Below are 11998 nucleotides of genomic sequence, written 5' to 3'. Positions count from 1 at the left end.
GACAAGGGCAAGGAGAGAGAGAGAGAGAGAGGTGCACAGCAACAACAGTAACAACAACTACACTAATAGTAGTGACTGATGATGATGAACATGACAACAGCAACAACAGTAACCGCAGCAATAATAATACTTAATAATAATAATAATAACACTAATATCAGTGATATTGGTAATGGCAGTCTAGCAGGACCATGACAGGAGGCTCCACCAGGATCCATGAGAACCTGCGAGACGAGAAAGCACAAGAACTCCCCCGATAGTCTAGGCCTATAGCAGCATAACTAACGGATGGTTCAGGACTCACCTGATCCAGCCCTAACTATAAGCTTTATCAAAGAGGAATGTTTTAAGCCTACTCTTGAATGTGGAGATGGTGTCTGCTGAGAGGAGCTTGGTAACTGAAGGCTCTGGATGAATATGTTCTGCTTTTAAAACTGTACGTAAATAGTCAGAAATTAAACACAATTTGATTAGTAAAAGACAAGTTAAGGCTATATTTACTAGTCTTATGACATCCTTCTCATTGAGTTTACCCTTTTCACCTCTAGAATTGTATTAAATCTTAAAAACTGACTAAAACAAGGCTGTTTTTTCTGATGTTTGTAAAATTCCACATATACAATAATAAACATAGATAAAAAAACAATACAATTTCCCACTGAAATGTAGTGGCGGAAAAATGTAAAGCCTCACAAAAGGGATGTACCATTTCATTAAAACTGTACTTAAGGACAGTATGAAGGTGAATGTGCTTTGCTCCATCTCTGACACACACACACACACACACACACGAAATAGTGGGTAAACTATTTAGATCCATAATTTAAAGTAGAGTACATCGCAACAAATTAAACAATTGAAAACAAAAGAAGACTTTGCTTGAAAAAGTATCGAAGATATCAGAAGGAAAAGATACTGATCCTTTAAGAGTGTTATATTATTATGTAATTTATATTAATAGGTCATCATTATGGACTCTACAATATAAGAAGTATTTTTATTGTAGCTGCAAAGTGAAGCCAGTGTAGTATTATTTAATGATGTATCATATTTTCTATCCTGCCTAACTCGTCGTTTTGCATGTTTTGATCTGCAAAAAGTAACTGCAGTGAAGTAAAAACTACAATATTCCCCTCTGAAATGTAGTCCAAAGTAAAAAATAGAAACACTTTTTTGGGAATCCAGATTTTTGTGTAAACTCCACCGGTGATTCGTAGACAATATCTGCCCAAACCAGCTGTTTTTACTGACTTAACTTGCAGAACTTGTCTGCCTTCAAATTACTACTCTGACAGTGGACATGCTGTTTGCAGCTCTGCTACTCTGGCAGTGTTTCTTACAGCTTCTTATCCCAGAGAGTTTGTTTACTCACTTTACTACTCACTCTGGAAGATACCAATAGTTTGAAGGAAGTCCTTCAGTGACAAGTTAATTCCGGTGATGTATTTTACAAACCAGGTGAAACAGTCTCCGTATGAAGGTGAAGTAACCCCGCCCAGAGGACAGAGGAGCTACTCAACCACTGTGCTCAACACAGAGGTAGGCCTGCACAGTAGAATGACTGTACGGTAAATATATGGAGCAGGTCTGTGATCAGTAGTGTGCCGATCTGTTTGTAGAGTACTAACACTTTATGTCAATATAACTCGAATGGGTGACTACCAACATGCAACAAGGACAGAAATGTGAAGTCAACACTGTTTTGTGTTTCTATTTAATTGTAAATAGAATATGTTTTGGATTTGTATTGTAGGCTGATCAAAACAAGATATGAGTTCTAGGAACCAGCGACTTAGATCAGAGGTTTTCAAACCTTTTCATGCCCGGTACCCCCAACAATAGATTAAGACAACAGACCCCCAATTTAAAAAGATAAGTCATAAGGAATCAACTCTTTATTTTTAGAGCTGAAGATAAAAAACATATAGTCACAGTTTAATCAATAATCAAACTAGGATCAATATAAACCTTCAATCAATCAAATCAACAAAACTTATTTCTCTTCTTGTTGCCCCAACTTCCAAAAACTGTGATAAAAGTTAAAATATTATATTCCTCCTTTTGCTGGGGACCCGCTACAACCCACTCAAGGGTTGGTTGGCAAATTAATAAATAATTAATAGAAATAAATAGAAGATAATTCCCTTTTTATACAACAACTACTACTAATAATAATAACAACTCTAAATATTTACAAATAGAACCTTCTAGGAATATACAGTACACTAAAGGTTAAAAAAAAAAAGCCTATTAAGTTTATATGATTGTTAAATAGACAGACAATAAATCCTCTAAAATCAGGAAAACTAATCTCTGATCAATATTCACAAGAAATAATCTGCCCAAAACACTTCCTGCAGTTATTGTGAGACTCCTCTACAGTGGTTCTGCACTGTTATTATTATCATGCATTGGAAAAACATCAATATAATATAAAATATAAATCAATTTTACCTACTAACTTATTCATTTAAACATTTACTCATACATAAAAAACTCATTCACGTACATTTTCTGTGATATCTGTGATAACGTAGCTCACAGATATATATATATATAAAAAAAACAAGCACACCCAAGATCAACGCAGCTCTCCTTCTGGCTCTCCGTCGCTTCCCAACTTCGCCACACTTGCGGACTTCCTGTCACCGAGGCTCCGGGGCGAAGCAGCGAAATGGCTGCGTTCCTGCGAGCTCGTAAATATGTCCGCTGCGTTGTCCGCTTCTCCGACCGTGAACTGTAAACGCTGCTGCTGAGCGCTTGTGAATTTAAAAAAACAAACAGACAAACAAACAAACAGGATACCTACTGGGGGCCGAGCTTGTCATGGTGGGTTTACCGTGTGTGTTTTATTTTCTTTACGAGCAGGTATTCAGAGGAGGAGCGTGGGAGCTAGCTGGTTAGTTAGCGAGCTAGCTCACGTAGCCACCGTCACCTGTGCGTGTGTGTCTCTCTCTCACCTGTAGTTCAGTGACGTGTCTCTGTTGGACTTTAAGGTGATTCAGGTGTGGCCCGAGTTTAGCAGCAAGTCCCTTGAATTAAGCCACATGCTGGTGTAAGATTGTAGTAGGGATATTGAGGCAGCGTTAGCATGAAGCTATCTAACTATTTTATACCATATGTGGCGTGATGCGTTTGCGAGCTGTTTTGCAGTCGGACGTTTCTAGATTAGCTTGTAGGTTAACAAATACTTTAACTTCAGTCGAGTTTATTGAACATGTTTCGGAGTTTTTTTTTAATAAATTCATAATACTCCGTGCACGTTTGTCTTTTCTTTATATCGCACATCTAACATCACGTTTGTTTTTGTAGTGGTGGTAGAGTTTTTAAGTTTACAGTATGTCAGTAAAGCGGTCTGGTCATGCTTGTTTACATTACAAATGTGTTAATTTCTCTGAATGTGAGGAATTTAAACCTGCATCTTTCTATTATTGCAAAATAAAATGTGTATTATAAAGGCTAGAAAACAAAATGTGCATTTTAAAGGCTAGAAAACAAAATGTTCATTTTAAAGCTAGAAAACAAAATGTTCATTTTAAAGGCTAAAAAACAAAATGTTCATTTTAAAGGCTAGAAAACAAAATGTTCATTTTAAAGGCTAGAAAACAAAATGTTCATTTTAAAGGCTAAAAAACAAAATGTGCATTTTAAAGGTTAAAAAACAAAATGTGTATTATAAAGGTTAAAAACAAAATGTTAATTTTAAAGGCTAAAAACCAAAATGTTAATTTTAAAGGTTAAAAGCAAAATGTGCGTTATAAAAGTTAAAAACAAAATGTGCAATAACACAAGCATAAAATAAAAGAATCTAAACAAAGTGGGTATGATAAGAAGGTATAAAGTTTAAATGAAAAGTGAACTTGAACTGACTGACGTGACATTTGGCCTTTTACCCTGTGCAAGAGGAGTTAAAAATACACACTACTATGTAAAGAGTATAAGTGTGTGGTGAAGGGAGTAGCCAAGTGGTAATGGGTTCCTTATATTGGGTTCCCCAGTGAATGAGTCAGATTTTAGGCTGAGTAGATTCATGTCGGCCACATCATGGACATTTTATCGTAAAATTACCCCTGCGGTAGAAGGAGTGGGGTCTGATGGGAATTTGCGGCTCACTTTAGCTCGGGCAATAAGAGTCAGCTCTTTCTGGTCCCAACCGGCTCTTCATTTAGTATAATTTCTTCTGGCTATAATTCAGACAAATATGACAGTATTTAGATTTTTTGATTGTATGCGTGCACATATGTCCCTTTTAAATTATTCAATGCAATTACTAAACCTTATAATTTCCACAATACCATAATTTGACTTCATGCTTGGTATAAAAACGTTGAATAATATTAAATTATTATCTATGTGTTGAATACTTTGATTGATCCTTGTTCCTACGTTTAGCTGTTAAACCACTGAACCAAACAGAACATAATCGAAATATATCTTTATATAATGTATCAATGATGACACGACGATAAGAACTTTAATTTGCTGACACACTTGAATAATAATAATAATTTATTATTATTCCTAAATATGAGACACGGTTTCAGCTCCATTACAAGACACATTCAGCTAATTTGTGCTTGACGGCTTCTTCTTTATTCCAAACCGGATGGACTCGGTTTTAACCCAAATGTATTGAAAGCTTATTATCTAAGAGCCACTCTCACATGCTTTCTAATTCATTACTAAGAGTGCTCTCAGTCTCACCGACATCATTCCCAGATACCAGCACAGCAGAATCATCAGCATTTGCTATGTATGTCGGCACGTAGTAAAAGTCTCACTGTGCTCGGGTCTTAAAAGTACTGTACATGATAGCATCATCCTATTATTCTTTCTTGTATTCATTTATATTTAAAAAGTCGACTCATTTGTGAACAACGCATCAATTACAGGCAGAAACAGATAACGCCACATTACAGGAGTGCTGCTATGCCCAATGTAGAGAAAGCTGAAGCACAACAGGAAACAGTTTCTTACTTATGAGTTTTCTTACTAATTAATTGTCCATTGTTGATAGTTTATTGTAAGAGTTAAGAGCTTAAAGAGATGTCTTTACATTTGAAAAGTCAAATACCAACATATTGGCTTTTAGTAATTTTTTGAAACACAAACAAATAATCTTTATATGGATCCCTTATGTTTACTTTTTAAAAGAATTGTAACCAATATCCAGATAAGTGGGATATTATACAGTTTACGTATCAGCGCTGATGGACAAACTATGTAACAGGGATACTGTTTCTCAATTGCCTCAGACCTAGTTTGATATTTCTGTGCTCTAATTGTTATTTATCAGCTGACGTAAACACCAATAACGACATCTACAATAACTTAATATCGACCTGGAGGATTTATTTGGTCTATTTACAGTTAAATATAACATAACAATGACAAAAAGACATCCCTCGTCATTTCTCCACAAGGTACACTTTTAAGTTTGAATATTTAAACGTTTAACACAGTTCTGTATTCAAAGGAAGTCATCGTGGTCGGGTTGGGACTCGGTGAGCCGCTCATTGTCCTGCTGTCACCTGGGAAACCAGCCATCTGCAAGAAAACGTAGCTCATCCAAAAACTAAACAAACCCACAGCCGCAGTAGTTAGAGGTTTTCAGGACAAACTGAGTTTCCTCTGATGGATTAATGAATACTTCATTTCTTTCTTGTACAGGCTGAAGAAAATACAGATATTGGAAGTACAATAGAGGATGAAGATGAAGCTTCAGATGACCCAAATCTTCAGGTGAGAAATCTGTGGACATAAATCCTTATTTAATCATTTATTTCTAGATTATTGACTATATTAGTGGACACTTACTGCACCATCTCTAAATCTCTGTTTTATTATTTGACTCTGTCTGTTCTTGTTATTTGTTTCTGTTGATGCCTTAAAAAGAGCGTGTATGCTCACCCAGCCTACCCTGTATAAATAAATAATGCTTAAATAAATATTTGGCTAATGGAGATCATGTGACTAAACCACACTTCTGGTTCACACTCATTGGTTACTTCTGTAGTCCTGAGGAGAAGTTTTGTCACATTAGCACCAAAAAAAACCTTGTTGAGATCAAAAATAACCTTTTTCCCAAAAGGTTTAGGCAGCTAAACATTTGTCATTTCAGAAAAAGGTACTATAAATCAATTTCTCCATTCATGAAGAAGTCTGATGTACACGATTTCCAATGCAGAAACAGTTCCTGATGAACCCTGCTGTTCCAGTAATGCTGTAAAACAACGTGTTCGTGTTGGCACTGAGTAACTTCTTTAATTGAATTGCAGGTGCAGCTCAATGCGTTCAGAGCTCAGTGGATGTCTGAACTTAAATCGAGCTCTGGAGCTAGTGGGACGACTGACCGACTGCTGCGAGCTAAAGGATTGAAGAGGACGCAAGAAATTGCTCGGGAGGAAAAGGTAAGCTGTGATATGATTTCTCCAGGACATGTACTTACGTGAAGTGCTTCTCCCTGAAATGATGCAATGACTGATGTGAGTCATCTGCCCTCAGGCTACAGAGCTGTTCTTGAGAGCTGTTCAGGAAGAGCAGAATGGAGCTGTCTATGAGGGTATGTATGATATATGGGGATCAAAATCACCAGTGATGATAATAAAATGTTAAAAATTAATTCTTAAGGGACTAACAGAAATGTTATAGTTAATTTACAGTGTAAGCTTGTGGAAAATACTTAATTATATCAGATTTTAAATGGGTATTTCTAACAATCAGTCATTTTAAATGAAAATCTGAATGATTTCAACAGTTCAGATGTGATAGCCATTGGGATACATGTTTAATTGTCGCCCATATAGTTCTGTAGTTTCTGTATGAGGAACATAATCAGGTGATTGCATTGCTTGAGCACTTCAATTAAATTTTCTTGTTAACATGTAAGTTGTTTTCTTTACTTGCAGCTATCAAGTTCTATCGCATGGCTATGCAGATTGTGCCTGACATCGAGTTTAAAATCAACTACAGCCGTCCTCCCGACACCGACCGAGGTGGAGGAAACTAGTAAGCTGCTCTTTATTTCTGGATATTAGATTAATTAACTAAGTCTTTAATGTTTCATCATGCTGTATAGGGTCAGTATTTGGATATTATGATCTCTTAAAACACATATTTTAATGTTTTCTTTTATCTATAACTTAAACTAACTGTGTATATGAATTTACCTCTAACTCATGTGATTATCATAGAGTTGGCGTGTTTTGTGGATGCTAAAAGCACTTGTTGCAACCTTGTTTTTAAGTGGAAGACATGTGTCACCTCATGAAAAAGTAAATGCAGCAAAACACGTGTTTTTATTGCAGCATGAAGGACAATGATGTTGATGGTGAGATCGAGGATCTACTTGCCTACTTTGAGCAGGAGCTCACTCTGGAAAGCTCCTTTCCAAAGATCTGCATTCCTGAGTTGGACATGACTCAGACGCACATTTCAGGTAGTAAAATAATAATTTTATTAGATTGTAAACATGTCCACAGCCATTATAAACTTTGTATTTGTTATAAGTAATACCTTTCCTGTTTGACTGCAGCCTTGCCGCGGGAAATCCTGATGTACATATTTCGTTGGGTTGTGTCGAGCGAACTGGACATGCGAGCGTTGGAGCAGCTCTCTTTGGTTTGCCGTGGGTTTTACATTTGTGCAAGGTCAGCCCCTCTGTCATAACAGATTTTCTCAGGTTTTCCCCCTCAAAATCGATCTCAGTTTTTCGCTGCACACTAGAAAAGGTTGGTTTTAGGTTCCCACTTTTAATTTCTCTCCAGGGACCCTGAGATCTGGCATTTAGCCTGCGTAAGAGTGTGGGGACGCAACTGCACAAAGGTTGTACCCTTCAAATCCTGGAGGGAGATGTTTCTGCAAAGACCACGTGTCCGTTTTGATGGTAATTAAGTATTTTATCAATTACAAATGTTGGATGCTCCGTCATAGTTTATGAGACCAATACTGATATCTTATATTTCACCACCCATGTTGGCCCATGTAGCAGTTGTGTAACGTCATAAATCCAGTTGCAAAACATTTTGAGCACCTTCAAGACGCACATGCTCTGACGTGCAGCACCCTGTTGCGCCCTGTTGCACCCTGCAGTGTGAGAGGAGTTCTGCAGCAACGCTCGAGCATTTCAGTCATACCAGAAATCTGAAAATGTGCCAGCTTGTAAAATGTGATACCGCTGGCCTTATGCTTGGTTTCAATTCTCGAAAACAGAAAACACAAATGGCTAATTCCACCAACCAATCTTTATGTTGCTTCCAAAAGTTAATCCTGGCAAGGAGGGATGTGAATGAAATAACTAAAAACATTGCTATCCGCCCAGAATTTCCCAGTCGGTTCCTCCGTACAGGCCAGTGCTGCTGCCAATGTACTTGTTAATCAGTCTTCTATTATTACTACACTGCAGATGATTCACTGCATGTTTGAACTTTCCATTCATATTATTTTCACAGGTGTCTATATCAGCAAGACATCATACATTCGTCAAGGAGAGGAATCTCTGGATGGATATTACAGGGCTTGGCACCACGTGGAGTACTACAGGTAGACGTTTGAGTTTAATCGTAGTTGTTTGATTGTGAGTTGTATCGCGTCATCACAGCCATGTTGACTGTGTTTTAAAGGTACCTCCGGTTCTTCCCCGACGGCCACGTCATCATGCTGACCACCCCTGAGGACCCTCTGACTGTTGTTCCTCGCTTGCGTACTTGGAACACCAGGTACATGCTGGTTTCTACCAACTCTCAAAAGCTATAATGGACGTTGCAATATCAGAAATAATTTCACATGTTGAGTGGCAGCACTTGTGACTCGTGATTGTTGAATTTTTGTTCCTTTTTTACAGAATGGATTCTGCTCTGCTCGGTCATTTCCGTCTGTCACAGGAGACAGACAATCAAACCAAAGTCTTTGCTGTTGTTTGCAAGAAAAAGGAGGAGGTGAGAATAAGTTTGGGGTTAGATTAAAGGAAAGATTGTACTTTGTACTACAGATGGGAGTTTGTCTTATTTGTTTACTTAAAATAAGGATATAGTAACTTGTTAATAATGCCGCCATACACCATCCGTTTTTTTTTTAAACATAAAAATGCACTGTATTATTATGTTTGACTGATCTTTTTTTAACAAAGTTGTGTGAATCAAATACAAATGAATAACTTAACTATGGAAACTCATTTCCCCCAGAAAAAGAAGAAAGAACATTAAAAGTAAAATGATTTTATCTAATACTCTTCTTCTTTCTTCTCTTCTTTACATGGTGGAATTAGGCCTCTAACATATAATTGAAAGGAAAAGAAAGAAAGATAGTAATTTGAAATGTGTGACATGCGTGTTTTGGGTTTGTCGGAAGTTACGCATTAAATACTCCTCGCTATTCAAACCAATGTTAAATTTATCATAAAATCTTGGAGCTGTTAATTGCTCACACTGTTAGTTTGGATTATTTTCTGTTACAACACCACACTTGTACTTGTAGTTCATATAAAATCATTTAGAATTTAATGATAATGGAAGAAACAGGTCTTTTAATCATAAAAGTACTGAAAGTCGAATATGAATTGCTGCACTACTCCTTAATTAGTAATGCCATAGCGACATTCGTCACTTTGTGGCTCAGCTTGTAAACTGTGGTATTGTTTTTATTATTTTTTTTTCCAGAAGGCGGCCGAGTTTCAAAGGAATCGGTTCTGCAGGCGGAACCCACCTCCGGAGGCTGAACACAGCTTCCACGTGGGACTGCATCTGTCCTCTGGGGGGCGTCAGAGTTTCAGCAAGCTTGTCTGGATCCACCACTCCTGCCACATCACTTACAAGTAAGAAATGAGTACAAACAGAAGTGAAGAATGATAAACAAGTTTTTCTATATGTTCCAGATTAAACATAAATTATATTTTTAGGCAGACTGGGGAAACGGTTGTCACGGCGTTTGAACTGGACAGGATGTACTCACCGTTCCTCTTTGCACGTGTCAAGAGTTACACTGCTTTCTCCGATCAGCCGCTTTAAGCAGCACGGAGACCCGCACACGAACCCACAGCAAGAGTTCCTTCACCGTTTTAACAAAATGCATACTCCTCAGCCTGTTTAATTTGTGCTGCAGCTGGATTATGGTGTCAGTATAACAAACCCTCATGTTTCCTACATGCGAGCATGTTATGTTTCGGGTTTACATAATAGAATACTACTTATTTTCTGATTTCAGAAATTATGGTTATGTGCTGAGAGCTAAAATAATTAGCAACCTTTCCCACCTTGCAATGAATGTTGATGCTGTTTTTTGTTTCATGGTGCACTTTCTCCCTCAAATAAACAGAATGGTGAACAGAATATGCTCTTATAGTTTCATTTATATTTACTTATATTGACTATATTAGTACTACACAGATGTAAATTTAAACTAAAACTAAAATATAATCTTCAGGGTAGTGAAGTGTACCCAGGCAGGTTATTTTTTACTAGATATCTCTAACAATTTTCTCATGGTTATAGAAAGAATTATACATCACAGTAACATTATAGAGATCCTATTACACAACCTCAGAGAAAGACTGATTGCTGATGTGATTTCAGACTTCTAATCATTTGTCTTGCTGAGGACACACAGGGGTATAATCCACGTATTACGTTTTCTGGGAACCAAGCACGGACAGATAAACAGGATTTGCGGAGAAAAATAAATAAATGTGAAAGTTGTATTGGATTAGGCTAAAATGATTTGTGGCTTGTTGACTTTACTATAGTTGTTTTTTTCAAAATATTCGAAAAGGAAAGTCTGTTGCAATTCCTCAATTAAAATAAGTGAATGTTTCTAAAGTATATCGCTGCTTTTGTTCATAACACAAGTGGATATAGACAAACCAGAGAACAAAAACAGGTTGTTACAGGATTATAAAGAGGAGAAAACACAATTAAAGGAAAATAAAAAACTTAATTTAAGATAAACGTATTAATAATGATTAATCAAATGTTAGCGTGACTAGAATAACTAATCAAATCAGATTGAGGTTTTCTTTATTATCGGAGGTAATGGTTTCTTTTTTTAGCAGACGCACAGTGCAATCAGTGGGAGGATCATAATGAGGGGAAGATTATATACTTAAAGCCTCCTCAAAGTGAATTGCTTGTTAACCCTCACGGGCAGCGTATTGTTTGCTGAGATATTCAAACTTTAATTGTTATTGACAAATACCAAACACAATAATGATGTTCATCTCACATTAATGACAGAGTAGTATTCGCTTTCTTGCAGGGGGACAGATGAGAGGATCGATACCACTGATCATGTCTGTGTATAAATATGAAGCTACAACCAGCAGCTGCTTAGCTTATTTCCTTTAAAGCTTATTAATTAACACGTTATATTTCACCTGTTTAATGCATTTAAAAACACAACCCAATGTTTTACACGAGTTCATGTGACAAACTATTTCTCGTTTGGGTGCAGTCACTTCCTGGAGGCCGGCTGGTTGCCTGGCAACCTCAATTGGCACAGTAAGGATTCCTCTTTCCAAACTCTTAATGAACTGTTGCATTTCACACACAGTTGTCCCTGTTGAGTTGTTGCTTTACACTTGAAGCTTACATATATATATATATATATAAGCTCTCAGTCTGGAGAATCACACTCTTGTTGAAGATACATTAGGAGGTTGTCCGACCCATCATTTATGTAGAAATGAGTTAACTGACACACGCTGACCGCACTGCTGTGTGTTCAGGGAGAAACCTCAACACCATCGCCCCGCCCTCTCTCGGTCTCCCTCAGGCTATGGCCTCTGAAAATCAGTGAGTAAGGCATTGTTTGCATAGTGGCCGACCTAGCAGACACACCACCAAAGCTCACAATCAGTTGCTCTGTCCTCCAAGCACAAGCTCTGTGTGACACACAGCATTCCAGTGCATCAAGTCTGCACACAGTGCTGATGAAGACGAGGACGTCAGAGTCATAACACTTAAGTGGAAAGGACTACACTCTCACTGGCTAAACATTTTGAGAGAGA

The 11998-nt window shown here is 37.3% G+C and overlaps 1 protein-coding gene across 2 annotated transcripts; it reads left to right on the top strand.

The window, feature by feature from the left end:
* Positions 1 to 2633: 2633 nt before the first annotated feature.
* fbxo9 (F-box protein 9) lies at positions 2634 to 10325 on the top strand. Of its 2 annotated transcripts, none has more exons than XM_051417183.1 (13): positions 2634 to 2829; positions 5671 to 5742; positions 6279 to 6410; positions 6505 to 6562; positions 6909 to 7008; positions 7308 to 7438; positions 7535 to 7649; positions 7767 to 7885; positions 8451 to 8541; positions 8622 to 8717; positions 8843 to 8936; positions 9660 to 9811; positions 9896 to 10325. In XM_051417183.1, the coding sequence occupies exons 1-13, from the start codon at positions 2827 to 2829 to the stop codon at positions 10002 to 10004; spliced, it is 1272 nt and encodes a 423-aa protein (XP_051273143.1). In that variant the 5' UTR covers positions 2634 to 2826; the 3' UTR covers positions 10005 to 10325. The 2 variants fall into 2 exon arrangements, with proteins under 2 accessions (XP_051273143.1, XP_051273135.1); XM_051417175.1 differs by having other exon boundaries at positions 9657 to 9811.
* The last annotated feature ends 1673 nt before the right edge of the window (positions 10326 to 11998 follow it).

Source organism: Dicentrarchus labrax, unplaced genomic scaffold (genome assembly GCF_905237075.1).
Source record: "Dicentrarchus labrax unplaced genomic scaffold, dlabrax2021, whole genome shotgun sequence".
In the NCBI taxonomy this organism is placed as follows: domain Eukaryota; kingdom Metazoa; phylum Chordata; class Actinopteri; family Moronidae; genus Dicentrarchus; species Dicentrarchus labrax.
This window is presented reverse-complemented; position numbering and strand designations above follow the sequence as displayed.

Excerpts from the sequence above, each read along its gene's own strand:
- fbxo9 (XM_051417175.1), top strand. Across the intron at positions 7,009-7,307 it reads GACCGAGGTGGAGGAAACTA|CATGAAGGACAATGATGTTG; the intron begins GTAAGCTGCTCT and ends TTTTTATTGCAG. Across the intron at positions 7,886-8,450 it reads ACCACGTGTCCGTTTTGATG|GTGTCTATATCAGCAAGACA; the intron begins GTAATTAAGTAT and ends TTATTTTCACAG.